At 44.3% G+C, this 20,239-nt stretch overlaps 1 protein-coding gene across 2 annotated transcripts in view; it reads left to right on the plus strand.

Annotated features, from left to right (window-relative positions):
- Window positions 1-20,239, plus strand: part of LOC106570076 (RNA-binding motif, single-stranded-interacting protein 3) — a 357,318-nt gene that overhangs the window by 250,852 nt on the left and 86,227 nt on the right. For both annotated transcript variants that reach the window (XM_082961094.1, XM_014142038.3), the window contains one exon: window positions 19,506-19,663. In XM_082961094.1, the coding sequence (XP_082817220.1) occupies window positions 19,506-19,663 (158 nt within the window). The remainder of the gene's footprint in view (window positions 1-19,505; window positions 19,664-20,239) is intronic.

Below are 20,239 nucleotides of genomic sequence, written 5' to 3' on the forward strand. Positions count from 1 at the left end.
TCAGGGGGTCTGAATACTTTCCAAATGGGATCCTAATTTGAGCCAGTTTGCTACAGCAGGAAAATAATCCTGCAGCAACAGAAAATCGGAATTATGTGGATTATAATTCATGGACATTTGTGTAGGGGTTGATACATTTTTCATAGTGGAAAATCAAGTCTGAAATTTGTAAATGTCAATTACAAACCTCAGAAGCCTTTTTAAACCTCAAATACACTACAAATTAAAAAATGTGTGCATTGCAGGAAAGTTCTCCTGGAACAGGATGATCAAATTAAGATCCTACATCTGTTCAACAAACAATGACCTTTGTGTGGCCTGCTGATGAGAGGAGATGTGTGACTGTCATTGACTGTAGGCCCAAGGAGAGCACCGGGTCTCCTCTTCGACCTGCTACACTCTACAAGAAACAAAGGCAGCACCTCACATCTAATTAGACAGCTCCTCATTAAGGCCCGACCTTAAATCCACACCTCAATAATATCGATTAAAGTGCACACATGCACACACAAACATACACACGCCATTATTACATGAGAGGGCGAAAGCTTTTTTCACCTTTTTTTTTAATAAACATTTATCAAAGAATTAAAGTTTGGGGAGAGAGGAAAATTAATATTGGGCTAAAGCAAGCCAGCGAAAAAACTACGCAAGTGGAATTTAATGAGTTTTGCGGTGTCCGGGGAGTCCGCGGCTCGCGCCGGCATGCTAATTACGCTCGTGAACTAACATAGAGTTAGTGAGCATCAGTGGAAGACAAATGCGCTGAGCAGTCGTCAACCAAGCAAGAGGAAACAAAAGAGCTGTATAGACAAACAACACATTCTAATCCACATGTCGACACCCAGAGAGGAGTGGGGAGGAGGTGGACTACTCAGTGTTCACTTCTTGTGTTGTGTGTTCTCTTTAACACCCCCATGCTAATAGATCAGCGATGAGATGCAGGATGAGACGTATATGCGGTTTAAATGAGACGTCCATCCAGTGCTGATGAGACGTACACAGTGATAGGGAGTGAACCTGACAAACGGCTCTCGTGATAGAACACGTGATGGAAACAAGTACCAGGAAATGTTGTTTTGTAAGAGGGTCAGTGAGTGGGAGTCAGGAGATAATTGAATCAACCTTTTGGTGACTTCCCTTTGTCACGGCTCTTTAGCTGGGTAAACAAACACACTAACTGACACGTAAACCCCCCCACCTCCCACTGGACTCGACACTGTTACACTTCCCCCTGCTGGTGAGGAGGACAGCTGAGGTGCAGGACCCTGTGGTTCAGTGGAACTGACGAGGGCCCTGTTTGCTTCCAGTGTGTCTCTCCTTCATTAAGTCCCCATCGCCTGCAGGGAATCCACACGCTGCGTCCCACGCCTCAGTGGCCACACAACAGCGCACAAACAGAAGACAATCAGACCGACTTTCAAGTGTGACTTTCAACAGAATGAAACCTGCCTGGGTTGTTGCCCTCCCTCGTCAACTGGGGAGGAAATATGCTTTTGGCAGGGTTTATATTATACTTGCCCTCGTACGGAGAGATTCTAACCTTAAATATTCCGCCGTCGTGTCAGCAAGTGTGTATATCCACTTTTCATCGTTCTATGTACAGATATCACAACCTTGGTGTATTTCAAGTTTTCATCATGTGTAGATATCAAACCAATAGTCCCTCCAGTCTGCTGCCTGAAATCTGCATGCACACAGTGACTGTGATACCATGCGTGTTTGAGTGTCAAATGAGAGGTTTAAATCTCCATGAATTACAGCAATTGATTCAATTAAGCTCATGTATATCTATTGTGTGTTTAGGTCATTGAAATCATGCCTTTACCTGGCATGCTGCCTGAACATTTTGCCGACATACGACAACACTCAAACCTTGTGTGTGTGTGTGTATATATGTGTTTGCCTCACTGTGTTTAAAGGAATCCTGGCCATTTTATTAAATGCCAGGACAACAGAATGTGTGACTGCATGACTGCCCTCTTCTGCTCTCCTCTCCTCTCCCCCTCTATCTCGTGTTCACCTTTTCCAGCTGATTTTCCGTGCGGAAAAGCCCTGTAATCCCGTTTGCATTCCTTTCCAACTTCCAATTAGTGTAATTATAGCAGCGGGGGTTGTGGGGGCGTTGCGCTGCCTGCACTCTGTAGCAGGCGCACAAATGCAGCTAGCACATAGCAGTCACATGAGGTCATACCACTGGAAACAACAACAACACAACAACCGCAAGTTCTGTTAGGCTGTAGGCTATAGCAGTAATGGTAGAGAGACAACGGGAAAGGCACTTGACAGGGTGCGGTGAAAAAGTATGCTATGGGCGTTGATCGTTATCCCTTTATCTTTGTGTTGGGTCTTGTAAATGGACATGGTGTCACCAATCATGGTTGACACCTGTAGCCCCCAAAGCCTCCTCTGATGTCATCACACGGTGACACAATCACTCACCGGGTACAGTAAAGCAGGTTGACGTTTTTTTAGGATGAATGATCTGGGGGCAGCCTCCCAGGTCTTAAACATTGCTGGTTTACCAATTTACCAACTTTAGCAATTCTCCTCATTCTTAATCCCATTGTCCCAGTCAAGAGATGTATACTGTGACTCTACAATGCAAATCAAAAAAGAATATTATAGAAGTATTTTACAAGTCTTCACAGGGGATGAAGCATTACAATTGCTTGGTTTTTTGCGCAGCAGCATAATAGGACCAGTTTTCTCCGCACGTTGTGGTGGAGATGAAAGGCCCATTCAAGTGCTGTCTTCAAACAGCAGGCCTTGTTAATGATGCACACACACTTTGAATTAAGACCTCATTAGATGATGCCATGATAAAGGATTGATGAGTTTCCATTTTCTAACAAAGGCTTATTTAGTGAAGAATTGATAGAGTGTGTATAACAGAGAAATGCCTACTTATGGGCCCTTTCCAACAATGCAGAGAAAAAAAAACAGAAATAGTCGAAATCATAAAAACAAATGATGTGTATATGTGTGGAGTACATGAGAGCAGTATATGATATGTAAATAGTGGTATATCATGTGCATCAAGAAAGCTATGTGGAGGCTTGGGATAAAATGTTCAGTGTAGTCGGGCCAATTTTGTGTCTGGTGGATTGATTAGAACCTTAGATGTACGTAACTCATAACTCATTGAAAGCCAATACTCCAATTTGTGGAGAATATGTGCAATTCAAAATGGAGATCACTTCACTCTTCAAGACAATTGTAAAGTGTTGCCAAAGTGTGTGACATCACAATGAAATGGGGACAGTCTCACTGCTCTCCTCCTTGACCCCTGACCTCAGTTCAAGATTACCTCACTTAGAGGGCATCCATCCCAACCTTCCCTTTATCCTCCACCGAGGACCAGAGGTCCCTAACTATGTCTCTTACAAACTGTGATCTGGACGTTCACGTCCCGTCTCCCGTCATGACCAATTTGTCTAGACGCTTTTAATGTTGCAGGGTCACTAAACGAGAGCCCTTCCGTCATGCATGTGTCTTCCTCCCGCTCACACACGCACGCACGCACGCACGCACACACACACACACACACACACACACACACACACACATACACACACACACACACACACCCTGTTGTTGAGACGTGGGGAGATCTCAGTGAGACACAAGGGTGGGTCGTTAAGTTTGTTAGTTCACTCAGTGTATCATCAGCGTCCGTGACAAACACATTATCTATCTCCTCCAACCTCTAACAGCGCCACTTCTCTTACAGCCCATTTATATGCTAATTAGTCTGTTACAAGCAGCCGTCCGGCCCCTCAACACAGGTCATCTGGTACTAATGAGCCAAATATACACTTTTGGGTCTGTATTGACTGTTATCCTCTGGGTCCACTTTGTACATTTTGTTATCTACCCAAATAAATTCAATATTAGATTTGAATTATAACTGTGACAAAAGTCATAGGTTCTATATACATTAGATTCGACAATGGAGCTGCAGTACGTCACCTGATATTGTAATGCATTCTGACTGCCAGCGTGCTTACAGATAACTTCTGTTATTACATTTTTATTGCTTTTGTTGGTGCCGCAAAATAATTTTTCAATATATGTATTTTAATATCTCAGGGCCTCAGTCATGCCTCATTCTCCAGTGCTCTTGCGTCACTGCTGGATATTGATGTGGCGGTGTGAAGCGGGCTATTTATTTTCTGTTCCATTTGATGTATGATGTTTGTGTCATGGTAAAGGCTTATGTGTCAATCTCGGTGTTGTTTGTGAGTGTCGGCACATTAGGGGAAAACAAATTAAGCTTTAACTTGGCTTAGTTATTCTATGCATGTTTGTGAAACGGGAATAGAGCATAATGGTATTGGCTTCACAGTGTAGAATTCCTAAGCGGGGATTGCATTTCTCCAAGAGAGAACGTTTGTGGTTGACGATACTGTGGCATCCAAAGTTGCTCCTTGTTGCTTTCATGTTATATAACTAATACTGTAAGTCAGCTCAGGTGATGTAAGTACAATGGTTCAACATTACTATTCTTTACATATTGTATTCTAATGCAACTATGTTGCAGAATAAGCACCAGCTGCCAGAGCAGCTCACAGATCACTGCAACTGTACATAGCCCATCTATAATTTAGCCCAAACAACCACCTCTTCCCCTAATGTATTTATTTATTTATTTTGCTCCTTTGCACCCCATTATTTCTATTTCTACTTTCTTCCACTGCAAATCTACCATTCCAGTGTTTTACTTGCTATATTGTATTTACTTTGCCACCATGGCCTTTTTTGCCTTTACCTCCCGTATCTCACCTCATTTGCTCACGTTGTATATAGACTTAGTTTTCTACTGTATTATTGACTGTATGTTTGTTTTACTCCATGTGTAACTCTGTGTTGTTGTATGTGTCAAACTGCTTGCTTTATCTTGGCCAGGTCGCAATTGTAAATGAGAACTTGTTCTCAACTTGCCTACCTGGTTAAATAAAGGTGAAATAAAATAAAATAAATTTTTTATCGATGGCAAAAATGATAATGATAATGCACAGTCCCATGTCGCAAGGATCTGTACACAAATCCTGGAAGCTGAAAATGTCCAAGTTCTCCCATGGCCTGCACACTCACAGGACATGACACTTTTTCCACATTTTGTTACTTTACAGCTTTATTCTAAAATTGATTAAATAGTTTTCCCCCTGATCAATCTACAAACAATACCCCATAATGACAAGGCAAAAACAGGTTTTTAGAAATTTTTGCTAATTTATAAAAAAAATGTTTTATGAAAATATCACATTTACATAAGTATTCAGAACCTTTACTCAGTACTCTGAAGCACCTTTGGCAGTGATTAGAGCCTCGAGTCTTCTTTGAGTATGACGCTACAAGCTTCACACACCTGTATTTGGGGAGTTTCTCCCATTCTTCAATGCAGATCCTCTCAAGCTCTGTCAGGTTGGATGGGGAGTGTTGCTGCACAGCTATTTCCAGGTTTCTCCAAAGATGTTCGATCGGTTTCAGGTCCGGGCCACTCAAGGACATTCAGAGACTTACCCCGAAGCCACTCCTGCGTTGTCTACACTGTGTGCTTAGGGTCGTTGTCCTTTTGGAAGATGAACCTTCGCCCTAGTCTGAGGTCCTGAATGCTCTGGAGCAGGATTTCATCAAGGATCTCTCTGTACATTTCTCTGTTCATCTTTGCCACGATCCTGACTTGTCTCCTAGTCCCTGTCGCTGAAAAACATCCCCACAGCATGATGCTCCGACCACCATGCTTCACTGTAGAGATGGTGCCAGGTTTCCTACAGATGTGACGCTTGGCATTCAGGCCAAAGAGTTCAATCTTTGTTTCATCAGACCAGAGAATCTTGTTTCTCATGGTCTGAGAGTCTTTAGGTGCCTTTTGGCAAACGCCAAGCAGGCTGTCATATGCCTTTTACTGAGGAATGGCTTCCGTCTGGTCATTCTACCATAAAGGCCTGATTGGTGAAGTGCTGCAGAAACGGTTGTCCTTCTGGAAGGTTCTCCCATCTCCATAGAGGAATTCTGGAGCTCTGTCAGAGTGACCATCGGGTTCTTGTTCACTTCCCTGACCAAGGCCCTTCTCTCCCGATTGCTCAGTTTGGCTGTGCAGCCAGCTCTTGGAAGAGTCTTGGTATTTCCAAACTTCTTCCATTTAAGAATGATGGAGGCCACTGTGTTCTTGGGGACATTCAAAGCTGCAGAAATGTTTTGGTACCCTTCCCCAGATCTGTGCCTGAACATAATCCTGTCTCGGAGCTCTACGGACAATTCCTTCGACCTCATGGCCTGGTTTTTGCTCTGACATGCACTGTCAACTGTGGGACCTTATATAGACAGGTAATGTAGAAAAATTGTTAGAAAATTGTTCCCATTGTTCCTCAACTGCAGTGTATGATATACAATTTTCTAGCTCTGAGTCTCTACATTTATCCGAGTGGCGCAGCTGTCTAAGGCACTGCATTGCGGTGCTTGAGGTGTCACTACAGACCCGGGTTTGATCCCAGCCGGTCGTGACAGGGAGACCCATGAGGCGGCGCTCAGCATCGTCCTGATTAGGGAAGGGTTTGGCCGGTCGGGATTTCCTTGTCCCATCGCGATCTAGCGACTCCTCGTGGTGGGCCGGGCACTTGCAAGCTGACTATGGTCGCCAGCTGGACTGTGTTTCCTCTGACACATTGGTGCGGCTGGCTTCCAGGTTCAGCGAGCAGTGTGTCAAGAAGCAGTGTGGCTTGGCAGGGTCGTGTTTCGGAGGACGCATGGCTCTCGACCTTCGCCTCTCCCGAGTCCATAGGGGACTTGCAGCAATGGGACAAGTCTGTAACTACCAATTGGATATAATGAAATTGGTGAGAAAACAGGGTAAAAGTACAACTACAAAAAAATAAAAAATAAATTAAAATCTTGCCACATAGGACCGAATCAAGCCGGTTGGTCATATATAGTACCAAAATGTTTTACATGTTAGTAAACAAGTTTTCAAGATTTTGATGCAAAATGCATCATACCGGCTGTATTTCTTTATTTTAAAAGTTATATGTCTTAAAAGTGGGTCCGAGGCTCATAAAGTCACCATGCATGCCATCTCCATTGTGGATGAGTCAAATGATCCGCATCAGCGGACATTAGTGACTTCAAAGCGTTTGTCTGAAAGACCCCTCTGCTGGCCGGTCTGCCAGCACATGGCTATGTTAAGATTGTGGACCCCAAGACTCTACGGGTCAGTGATCCTTACTGTTTTCTGAAGGGCGGAAGGCAAACTTAAGTCAATAACTCACACACATGCATATGCATGCACACTAAACATACACACAAGGGGTACTTCTGCTACCAATATGTATTTTTAGTAACGGGCACACAGGAAGAGGTTAAAGCTAGTGAGGGAGATAAGTGTTTCCAGTTTTAGAGATTTTTGTAGTTCGTTCCAGTCATTGGCAGCAGAGAACTGGAAGGAGAGGCGGCCGAAGGAGGAATTGGCTTTGGGGGTGACCAGAGAGGTATACCTGCTGGAGCGCGTGCTAGAGGTGGGTGCTGCTATGGTGACCAGCGAGCTGAGATAAGGGGGAACTTTACCTAGCAGGGTCTTGTAGATGACCTGGAGCCAGTGGGATTGGCGACGAGTATGAAGCGAGGGCCAGCCAACGAGAGCGTACAGGTCGCAGTGGTGGGTAGTATATGGGGCTTTGGTGACAAAACGGATGGCACTGTGATAGACTGCATCCAATTTATTGAGTAGGGTATTGGAGGCTATTTTGTAAATGACATCGCCGAAGTCGAGGATCGGTAGGATGGTCAGTTTTACGAGGGTATGTTTGGCAGCATGAGTGAAAGATGCTTTGTTGCGAAATAGGAAGTCAATTCTAGATTTAACTTTGGATTGGAGATGTTTGATGTGAGTCTGGAAGGAGAGTTTACAGTCTAACCAGACACCTAGGTATTTGTAGTTGTCCACATATTCTAAGTAAGAACCGTCAAGAGTAGTGATGCTGGACGGGCGGGCAGGTGCAGGCAGCGATCGGGTAAAGAGCATGCATTTAGTTTTACTTGTATTTAAGAGCAGTTGGAGGCCACGGAAGGAGAGTTGTATGGCATTGAAGCTCGTCTGGAGGGTAGTTAACACTGTGTCCAAAGAAGGGCCAGAAGTATACAGAATGGTGTCGTCTGCGTAGAGGTGGATCAAAGACTCACCAGCAGCATGAGTGACATCATTGATGTATACAGAGAAAAGAGTCGGCCCAAGAATTGAACCCTGTGGCACCCCCATAGAGACTGCCAGAGGCCCGGACAACAGGCCCTCCGATTTGACACACTGAACTCTATCAGAGAAGTAGTTGGTGAACCAGGCGAGGTAATCATTTGAGAAACCAAGGCTGTTGAGTCTGCCGATGAAGATGTGGTGATTGACAGAGTTGAAAGCCTTGGCCAGGTCAATGAATACGGCTGCACAGTATTGTTTCTTATCGATGGCGGTTAAGATATTGTTTAGGACCTTGAGCGTGGCTGAGGTGCACCCATGACCAGCTCTGAAACCAGATTGCATAGCGGAGAAGGTGCGGTGGGATTCAAAATGGTCGGTAATCTATTTGGTGACTTGGCTTTCGAAGACTTTAGAGAGGCAGGGTAGGATAGATATAGGTCTGTTGCAGTTTGGGTCAAGAGTGTCCCCCGCTTTGAAGAGGGGGATGACCGCAGCTGCTTTCCAATCTTTGGGAATCTCAGATGACACGAAAGAGAGGTTGAACAGGCTAGTAATAGGGGTTGCAACAATTTCAGCAGATAATTTTAGAAAGAAAGGGTCCAGATTGTCTAGCCCGGCTGATTTGTAGGGGTCCAGATTTTGCAGCTCTTTCAGAACATCAGCTGACTGGATTTGGGAGAAGGAGAAATGGGGAAGGCTTGGGCGAGTAGCTGTGGGGGGTGCAGTGCTGTTGACCGGGGTAGGGGTAGCCAGGTGGAAAGCATGGCCAGCCGGAGTAAAATGCTTATTGAAATTCTCAATTATAGTGGATTTATCAGTGGTGACAGAGTTTCCTATCCTCAGTGCAGTGGGCAGCTGGGAGGAGGTGCTCTTATTCTCCAAGGACTTTACAGTGTCCCAGAACAGCCCCAAAATGCAGTTGTGTTCGTTGTCTGTAGCTTATGTCTGTCCATAACATAACTTCACCGCCACCATGGGGCACTCTGTTCACAATGTTGACATCAGCGAACCGCTCCACACAATGCCATACACGTGGTCTGTGGTTGTGAGGCCGGTTGGACATACTGCCAAATTCTCTAAAACTACGTTCTTATGGTAGAGAAATTAACATCAAATTCTCTGGCAACAGCTCTGGTGGACATTCCTGCAGTCAGCATGCCAATTGCACACTCCCTCAAAACTTGAGACATCTGTGGCATTGTGTTGTGTGACAAAACTACACATTTTAAAGTGCCATTTTATTGTCCCCAGCACAAGGTGCACCTGTGTAATGATCATGCTGTTTAATCAGCATCTTGATATGCCACACCTGTCAGGTGGATGGATTGTCTTGAAGGAGAAATGTTCACTAACAGGGATGTAAACAAATTGGTGCACAACATTTGAGAGAAATACGCTTTTTGTGCATATGGAACGTCTCTGGGATCTTTTATTTCAGCTCATGAAACAGGAAGGGTTTTGTTGCCTTGAGTATCAAATGACTACAGAGCATCTCAATCTTCCCTGATCTGTGAGATAAAATAGACATTTATATCAATAGATATTTCTACGCTTAAATATGAAGACCCCATTCTATACAGTATCAACACATTTTGATTACCATGAACTGGAATGCCTGGATCATACAGTCAATGTAGGAAAATATATACCACCACAATCTCTGCTCCTTTGTTGAACATGAGGCTTTCTGAGCTGAATAGAAGGGATGGTGAGATGGAGGTAGAAAGTGAGAATGAGAATCCGAGCTGGCTAGGTTATCTAGGCCGAGACCGGTGCCCTCTCTGAGTGAATCATCAATAATTTACAGTCATGGCTCCTGACGGCTTGTCGTAGGAGAGGTCCCCTCCTGGTCAACACAGAAATCAAACACCAACTAGCAACACGCCCTAAACGAGTCTAAACGAATGACCGCCTGCCAAATGATGTCAACGAACAGGACTTCAATCTCCCAAAATGATATCATAATTGATGCATTAGACCTGAGAAGGAGAAATGCATTTACCGAGAACACAATGAGCTGTTGTAGCAGCACCGTCATGGGGGGAAATACTGTAAACACATTATGTCAATGGGGGAGAGATTAGTGATGTTATTCAATCTTGGGAGATGAGGAAACATCCTGATTGTGGACATTATAGGACTTAATGAGACCAACCTGGGATTTGATCAAAAAATGTATTTTGTCTGCCTGTTTAAGTCCTAGCCTGTGTGTCTGTGCTTAAGGAAGAGGGGTGAGACCATCCAGGACCCTGCGCCCATCTTCTTCCATGTTAATAATGGATTTTTGATATGAGCTCCACATGAAATTTTAATCTCTGGAATATTAGCTCACCGAGGGAGATACAAAATCTAATCAGTGGCCGTGATTAAGCGCGGGTGAAGCACATATCGACCCATTTAAATTCACATGAACCCTTCATAAAAATGTATGAGGCTTGGCACTGACGGCTGCCGTGATTTAGAGGTGTTATGTCTGTTTTGCTGGGAAAAGGTGTGATCTTCTCCCACGTACATGCCTGTGTAAAGGAGAACATGAGGGAGGGAGAGAGAGGTAGCAAGTCTGTAGGTTCCCTTCATCTGGATAATATAGTTGTCATGCTGCTAATTTAAAGGTTCATGTATTGATTGAGATATGTTTAAATGTATGTTGATGTGAACTAATATTCTTAAACATAGATTGCTAATGATACAGCTTTTCTACTACATATACATACATTTTGCATACACATTTTGCATGCACATTTTGCATGCACATTTTGCATGCACATTTTGCATACACATTTTGCATACACATTTTACATACACATTTTGCATACACATTTTACATGGTACTTTTATATAAAGCAGTCACATAGCAATAATACATTACCAAACATAAGCTCTTTAATCCCACTCCTCAGCCACTCTCAGCCCATCCCACCTATCACCATAGACCACCTTCGTTTGGTTTCCATGTGCCATATATTTTTCAATTGGCTGTGATGTTTTACATCTTTTTTTTACCTTTCTAATCGTATAGTATCCACAGATTGTGAGCTAAAGATGAAAACCTTTCCTACGAGTATTATTATATTATTTATTGACTGACTATGGCTTTCCAAATTGCCCAACACTGCTATTTGTGAGGTTAATTTTGGATGTTGTGATTTTTTTAACCATTCCCGAACCTGTGACCAGAAACAAGCTACACAGGTGCAATACCAGAATAAATTATCTATTGATTCTGGTGTATGTTTGCTTTTTCTTACGTACATGCAGCACAACCGCATGACACGCCGTGGCACATTCCAACACCCTGTTTGCCACCCCAAACTATCTCTGCCCGATGAATAATTTACCACCCAACCCAGGATGCCAACCCAGCCCACCTCCCGCCTGGATTATGCCTCTTAGCCTTAAACAAAGCCCATGCTTCCTGACTGGCTGACAGTGTGCGGAAACCCTTAATAATGTATCACCACCTCTTGTTCCCTCAAAGGCATCTAACATCTTCAGCAGATTAGAATATATAATAGTACCAGCTACCTATTTTCCATAAGTGGCAATAAACCATATTCATATGCATGTGGAGGAGGACAGTGTTGTGGTGGTACCGGGTGGGTTCATGTAATTAAAGAGCGTGAATAAGTGTTAAGGTACACGCAACTAAACACCTTGGTGCCTCGGCGGGGGTGGTCGTACCCCCTCAGCTGTCGTTGACATAGATTGTCGCAGGGAATGAAAGAACGCTAGGTCGGGAATTAATGTGATGCATTCGACTCAGTTCCGTAGCAACGTATGCTAATTTCAGGATAGGTTCTGTGGCAGAGCGGAGAAGTGGATTTGTCCTGGGTGGCTGTAGCAGAATGAAACAAACTGTCACTGAGGTGAACGAAAAGGTGGCGCTTTTTACTCTGGTGAATGGTCAGTAACAGACTGCATCCAAATGTAATTACATGACATTTCGTTGACGTAATGGCACGAGCAGTTAATGGATCAATTGCGTTGTATGTCAGATCATGGGCAGAAAGGAAAGAAAGAACCATACTTCTGTGGCCGTGTGGAACACATTTGCTATTGCCTCGCTATTGCTGTGTTATAGTCTTACAGTTATGACTTAATATCAGGCAGGCAGTTTAGGATCTGTTTGTTTTTAACGTGCAGTAATTGAAAGGAAATGGCCGACTTGGGGACAGCACAAATCTTCTACGTCTCATCTCTTTGCATGAATTTGGAATGTGGATTTTGTTAGCCTAGTGTGGAGCATAGGGACATTGCGTGCTCTCTCTCTCTCTCTCTCGCTCTCTCCGTGGATGTGAGTGCATGTGCGTGCATTGATGCATGAGTGCTAATGTGTGTGTTTGCGGGAGGGGGGGGGGGTGGTAGCTGTACTCTCACGCCCTCTTAAGGACCTAAATCCCCTCACACACACGCTTAACACATGTAGCTCTGTATCCCTCGTCCCCCCTTCACCCCCATACCGTCCCCTCTATGTGGCTGTCGAGAGTGGGGACAGTGGAGCGGGCAGACAGAGGGAGAGTGGCGGCTTGGACGTGCTTGACAACAGAACCTTCAAAGGCAGGTGGCTTGATCCCAACATTCGGGTGGGGGGTCTATCGCTGGGAGCAGAAGAGGGGCTCATCAGAGAGCCTGTCTGACTGACAGCTTTTTGTACCGCCGCATTTTTCTCTCTGGTTCCTTCTGACTCCTGACAAATTAAACCCGGGGCTGCTTTTGAACTGAGTGGGATGTATTCGTCCGCTTTCTCACACGCCCTCTCCTTCTCTCCCGTCTCCCCCTTTGCCTGTCTCCCTCTCTATATCATTCCCATTCCCCACCCGGTTGGTGGAGCTTTTAAACAGGTACCACAGACCTGGGGTTCCACAATGAGCACTTACAACACATTCTACTGTATCTTTCCCTCTGGCCATACATTTGAGAAAACTAGACACATATCCACACAAACAGAACTGTTTCGTTACTAATAGCCCTCCCCAGACAAAAAAAAAGTTGAAACACTATAGTCTTTGTCTTTAATTGCCCCCTCCCCCAGCTACCAGCCATCGTTTTGGCGCCCTCCTGTGGCTGGGGGTCATCGAATCGCCTTGAGCTCCCTTACCCCCTTGAAGACAAGAAACTGCCGGCGCTCTGAAAACGAACCAGAGAGGCTGTAGAGCCAATTACCCAGCATGCTCTAATCCTCTCTTTCACTCTGAAGAGGAAGGAAAGGGAGGGGAGGAGAGGGAGGGCAATCAGAGCACCGGTGTAGTGTCAAATACAGTGCCCCCAGTCAAGACGCACATCTGTCTGTCTCTTCTCGCTTTTATCATTTCAATGAATACAACCTGGATGGCCTGGAGGCAGATCGTGAGCACTGTTAATGGCCTTATCCTTAAGTACTCTGCGAAGGCAACAAGGGCTTTCTTTTATGTGTCATATCTCCCTCCATGTCATATCAGAGCTCATCCTCTCTCTCTCTCTCTCTCTCTCCCCTCCCTCTTTCTTGTTCACCCTTCTTCCCCTATAATGAGGTAATATTCATTGAAATTACGCTGAGGTAAACAGAGCAGCCCTTAATATGAGAGAGGCTGTTGGCTCAGGTGTGGCGTGCCATCCGTCATCCCCATCAAAGAGCCCTCACAGCCTGCAGGGGTTCCATTAACCTTCTATAGCACAGCTCAATGGCAAGAGGATGCTCCGCCAAGGCCCCAGCAAGCAACGACTCTCTCTCTCTCTCTCTCACACGGACACACACACACACACTTAGACATACAAACACACACACACCCGCTCATACTCATACCCTTGCATATGCAGACATACACTGGTACACACACTATGACACACACAGTCGCCTCAATTACTGTTTCATTTACGGTCCGACAGCTGAGTATGTGCATTGTCTAACTATGTGAATCAGTGTCTGCCTTAATGTTGAATTTAGCATATCTGACATAATTCGGAATACTGGCCTTCTGGAAATCAATGGACTGTTATGGAATAGAATGGTATAGAAATCGCTTTTAATTAAGAGTTGGAAGCCCATTTTGTACTACCTACATTAAGTTGAACCCCCCAATAACTCATGAATTTACTGGAAACAATGTAAAACATACTTTAGCAAATTGAGTTCCTGGTTAGAAGACCAATGTTTTCCTGTTTTTCCAGCATGGGTTTTGTCCATGATGGGCTTTAATCAGATCCTACATGTCCTGTTCGATAAGACACTTAATCAGAGAAAGGACCGACAGTCGGATGGAACAAAACATCCGAGATACTTCCTCTGCTCTCTATCGATAACAAAAAAAGAGGGAGGAAGCAAAAAGAGAGAGGGAAGAAGCAAAAAGAGAGAGGGAAGAAGCTAAAAGAGAGAGGGAAGAAGCTAAAAGAGAGAGGGAAGAAGCTAAAAGAGAGAGGGAGGAAGCAAAAAGAGAGAGGGAAGAAGCTAAAAGAGAGAGGGAAGAAGCTAAAAGAGAGAGGGAAGAAGCTAAAAGAGAGAGGGAAGAAGCTAAAAGAGAGAGGGAAGAAGCTAAAAGAGAGAGGGAAGAAGCTAAAAGAGAGAGGGAAGAAGCTAAAAGAGAGAGGGACTAAGCAAAAAAGGGACAGGGAAGAAGCACTGAGGAGTGGCTAAACATCTGCACCGGACATTTTTACGATCCTCATCAGTCACAGTTTGTTCCCTCTACATCTGAAAGAGGCCATTTTGAAACGGTCATGTCTGTTGATGTCTGAGTCGGGTTTTGTCATTCCTCTCTGTGGCTAAAGTGAAGTATCATGTATTGGGCGGCAGGTAGCCTAACTGTTAAGAGCGTTGGGCCAGTAACCGAAAGGTAGCTGGTTCAAAAACCCAAGCAGACTAGGTAAAACAATATGCCAATGTGCCCATGAGCAAGGCACTTAACCCTACTTGCTCCTGTGGGTTGTTCTGGGTAGGAGTGTCTGCTAAATTACTAAAATGTAAATGTATAGGTGTTAGCCCTCAGGGTTGTTAGCCTGTGCTAGCTTGTTAGCCTGCTAGCAGCACAACACAGCCTGCTCCCATTAAGGTAATGGGAAGAGGCTGCTGGTAAAGTGAAGTATCATGTCTAGGTGTTAGCCCTCAGGGCTGCTAGCTAACCTGTTTGCCTGCTAGCTGTACCACAGCACAGCTTGCTCCCATTCAGGAGAATAGAAGATGCTGCTGTTAAAATGTAAGCCTTGCCATGGCTGCTTGTACTCCAGTGTGGCCCTGAGTACGGCGGGCTAAAGGGTGTGATGAGATGTGCTGGTTGTTGTCCAGACTGGCCATATTGGAGAGACGCTGCTGGCCTGCTGCCACCCTCTCTCCCTGGCGCTGCCCCGCCAGCTGTGCCCCCGCTAGCTAGAACCCTCAGGCGCTACAGACCACAAGTTAGTGAACACATACACACTCACTGGTGTACACATACATACACGCACGCATACATGTGTACATGCACAAAGTATTCATACCCTTTTTTTTGTGTTACAGCCTGAATTCAAAATGCATTACACACAATACCCGATAATGACAAAGTGAAATATCTAATTTACACACTGTAAGTATTCACACGCCTTTGTCAATACTTTGTAGAAGCAACTTTGGCAGCGATTACAGATGCGAGTCTTTTTGGATAAGTCTCTAAGAGCTTTACACACCTGGATTGTCCAATATATGCCCATTACTGTTTTTCAAATTCCTTAAGCGCTGTCAAGTTGATTGTTGATGATTGCGAGACAGCCATTTTCAAGCTGATGTAGCCCTTTCCTGCAGTCAGTGACCAAACGTGCCCTCTTTGGCCTCATGGGTGGAATGTTATTCATATTTTTCATTACTATTATGAAAATACATTTTTTTTTTTTTTTACTTTGAAAAGCTGGTGTTTCTATGTCAAACAGTTTTGTTATATTTCAGTCTTCTGTTGAAGTCGGAAGTTTACATACACCTTAGCCAAATACATTTAAACTCAGTTTTTCACAATTCCTGACATTTAATCCGAGTAAACATTCCCTGTCTTAGGTCAGTTAGGATCACCACTTTATTTTAAGAATGTGAAATGTCAGAATAATAGTAGAGAGATTGATTGATTTATTTCAGCTTTTATTTCTTTCAACACATACCCAGTGGGTCAGAAGTTTACATACACTCAATTAGTATTTGGTATCAATGCCTTTAAATTGTTTAACTTGGGTCAAACGTTTCGGATAGCCTTCTACAAGCTTCCCACAGTAAGTTGAGTGAATTTTGGCCCATTCTTCCTGACAGAGCTGGTGTAACTGAGTCAGGTTTGTAGACCTCCTTGCTTGCACACGCTTTTTCAATTCTGCCCACACATTTTCTATAGGATTGAGGTCAGGGCTTTCTGATGGCCACTCCAATACCTTGACTTTGTTGTCCTTAAGCCATTTTGCCACAACTTTGGAAGTATGCTTGGGGTCATTGTCCATTTGGAAGACCCATTTGTAACCAAGCTTTAACTTCCTGACTGATGTCTTGAGATGTTGCTTCTATATCCACATAATTTTCCTCTCTCATGATGCCATCTATTTTGTGAAGTGCACCAGTCCCTCCTGCAGCAAAGCACCCCCACAACATGATGCTGCCCCCCTGTGCTTCACAGTTGGGATGGTGTTCTTCAGTTTGCAAGCCTCCCCCTTTTTACTCCAAACATAACGATGTCATTATGGCCAAACAGTTCTATTTTTGTTTCATCAGACCATAGGACATTTCTCCAAAAAGTACGATCTTTGTCCCCATGTGCAGTTGCAAACCGTAGTCTGGCTTTTTTATGGAGGTTTTGAAGTGGTGTCTTCTTCCTTGCTGAGCGGCCTTTCAGGTTATGTCGATATAGGACTCGTTTTACTGTGGATATAGATACTTTTGTACCTGTTTTCTCCAGCATCTTCACAAAGTCCTTTGCTGTTGTTCTGGGATTGATTTGCAGTTTTCACACCAAAGTACGTTCATCTCTAGAAGACAGAACGCATCTCCTTCCTGAGCGTTATGATGACTGCATGGTCCCATGGTGTTTATACTTGCGTACTATAGTTTGTGCAGATGAACGTGGTACCTTCAGGCATTTGGAAATTGCTCCCAAGGATGAACCAGACTTGTGGAGGTCTACAATTTTTCTTCTGAGGTCTTGGCTGATTTCTTTTGATTTTCCCATGTTGCCAAGCAAAGAGGCACAGAGTTTGAAGGTAGGCCTTGAAATACATTCACAGGTACACCTCCAATTGACTCAAATTATGTCAACTAGCCTATCAGAAGCTTCTAAAGCCATGACATCATTTTCTGGAATTTTCTAAGCTGTTTAAAGGCACAGTCAACTTAGTGTATGTAAACTTCTGACCCACTGGAATTGTGATACAGTGGATTATAAGTGAAATAATCTGTCTGTAAACAATTGTTGGAAAAATGACTTGTGTCATGCACAAAGTAGATGTCCTAACCGACTTGCCAAATCTATAGTTTGTTAGCAAGAAGTTTGTGGAGTGGTTGAAAAACTAGTTTTAGTGACTCCAACCTAAGTGTATGTAAACTTCCGACTTCAACTGTATATCAAGTGTAATATTGGGATGCAAACTCTAAATTGATTACATTTCAACTCTATAGCTGACATAGTAGAGGTGTCTTCTTTTTGTAACCCTATGAGATGTATACTTTTGTTTCAAAGTAGATTTGTTTAAGACTATCAAGAATCACTCTGTGTGACCCTGATTTAGTCCACTGCAGTAAAAGGTTAAGTTAAAACTGTAACAAGGCCACTCAGGAACATTTAATGTTGTCTTGGTAAGCAACTCCCGTGTAGATTTGGCCTTGTGTTTTAGGTTATTGTCCTGCTGAAAGGTTAATCCATCTACCAGTGTCTGATGGAAAAAGACTGATCCAGGTTTTCCTGTAGGATTATGCCTGTGCTTATAGCTGTATTCCGTTTGTTTTTATCCAAAAAATCTCCCTAGTCCATGTCGATGACAAGCATACCCATAACATGATGCAGCCACCACCATGCTTGAAAATATGAAGTCGTACTCAGTGATGAGTTGGGGTAAAGAGATGGGGTAGTCATTCAAAAATCATGTTAAACCTTGTTAAACCTAAACCACTATTATTGAACACTGAATGAGTCCATGTAACTTATTATGCGATTTGTTAAGCACATTTTTACTCCTGAGCTTATTTAGGCTTGCCATAACAAAGAGGTTGAATACTTTATTGACACAAGACATTTCAGCTTTACATTTTTCATTCATTTCTTTAAGGTTCTAAGAACAAAATTCCACTTTGACATTATGGGTTATTGTGTATAGATCAGTGATACAAAATCTCAATTTAATACATTGTAAATTCAGGCTGTAGCACAACAAAATGTAGAAAAAGGTGTGTCAATACCTTCTGCAGGCACTGTATGTATTATGTTGAATGTGTAATGTATAGTGTCTAAATACATTTTCCACCTCTGGAACATTAAAGTTTTTTCCTATCCTATCCTACATTCCCTGGCACACACACACACACACACACACACACACACACACACACACACACACACACACACACACACACACACACACACACACACACACACACACACACACACACACACACACACACGCGCTGGCATGCATAGATTACTGGACATATGCTGTCACACACATACAGTATTACCCACATACACAGATTCCATCGCACAGATACAGTATGCGTGACCACGCACACTGCGCGCATAGACAAGCATAGCAAAGCGTGCTCTGACTGCGTGTGTGAATGTGATTGTCATCATCGCGGAGACCAAGCTGTATCTGAGTTCACACAGAGTTGCCTGTGACGAAAGTTGTTTCGTGACAGCTCGCAAGGCACTGGTTGTACATATTTAAAGCATAACTAACGCATTCTTTCTCTGTCTCTCTCTCTCTCTGTCTCTGTCTCTCTCTCTCTCTCTCTCTCTCTCTCTCTCTCTCTCTGTCTCTCTCTGTCTCTCTCTGTCTCTCTCTGTCTCTCTCTCTCTGTCTCTGTCTCTCGCTCTCTCTCTCTCTCTGTCTCTCTCTCTCTCTGTCTCTCTCTCTCTCTCTCTCTCTCTCTCTCTCTCTCTCTCTCTGTCTCTCTCTCTCTCTCTCTCTCTCTCTCTCTCTCTCTCTCTCTGTCTCTCTCTGTCTCTCTCTCTCTGTCTCTGTCTCTCGCTCTCTCTCTCTCTCTCTCTCTCTCTCTCTCTCTCGCTCTCTGTGTATCTGTTCTTGTGTATCGTTGTTGCTGTATCATCCTTACGCCGAATTACCAAATGTTGAGACAATCACGTTTTTCAGGAATCTAAATCTGAATCGCGCTCTCCCTCCACAGCAACAGGAGCAGGACCCTACTAACCTGTACATCTCCAACCTGCCGGTGTCCATGGATGAGCAGGAGCTGGAGAACATGCTGAAGCCCTTCGGTCACGTCATCTCCACGCGGATACTGCGGGACGCCAACGGGGTCAGCAGAGGGGTCGGCTTCGCCAGGTATACCTGCTGGAGCGCACGCACTCCCTTGACAAGTGTTAGGAAGCCTGAAGGGTAGTGCCCGCCTGCCCGCCTGTGGGTTTGGATGCGTGTGGGAGAGAGAAAAAGACACACACATACACACGTTGTACATACTTCTGTCTGCATAGCATCCAGCTGTTTGAGGCTATATTTTCCTCCTGTAAAAACTTGAGAGTTGACCCTGCTATCCCTTCAAAGTCATTTACGTCCTCCTCATCCTCCACACTGCTCTCATCCCCCCCCCCCCCCAACACAACACAACAACACTCCCGGCTTGTTTACCCAGAGGAAGGTGTTGATGAGAACAACAACACCATCTTGCAGGGAATTCTCTTATTCAGCCCGTGCTGCAGTCCACTCCTATTCCCCACTCTATTACAGCGGGTTACAGAAGGACAGGCAGGCAGACTCCCACAGACTAACATGGACGTATACACGCACGAACGTACACACACGGCTGTCACAGGCCACCTGTTCAAATGGGGAGAAACAGAAAGAGAAAGAGAGAGGCAAGGGTGCGTCCGAAATGGTACCCTACCACCTACATAGTTCATA

Source organism: Salmo salar, chromosome 14, assembly GCF_965601325.2.
Source record: "Salmo salar chromosome 14, fSalSal1, whole genome shotgun sequence".
In the NCBI taxonomy this organism is placed as follows: Eukaryota; Metazoa; Chordata; class Actinopteri; order Salmoniformes; family Salmonidae; genus Salmo; species Salmo salar.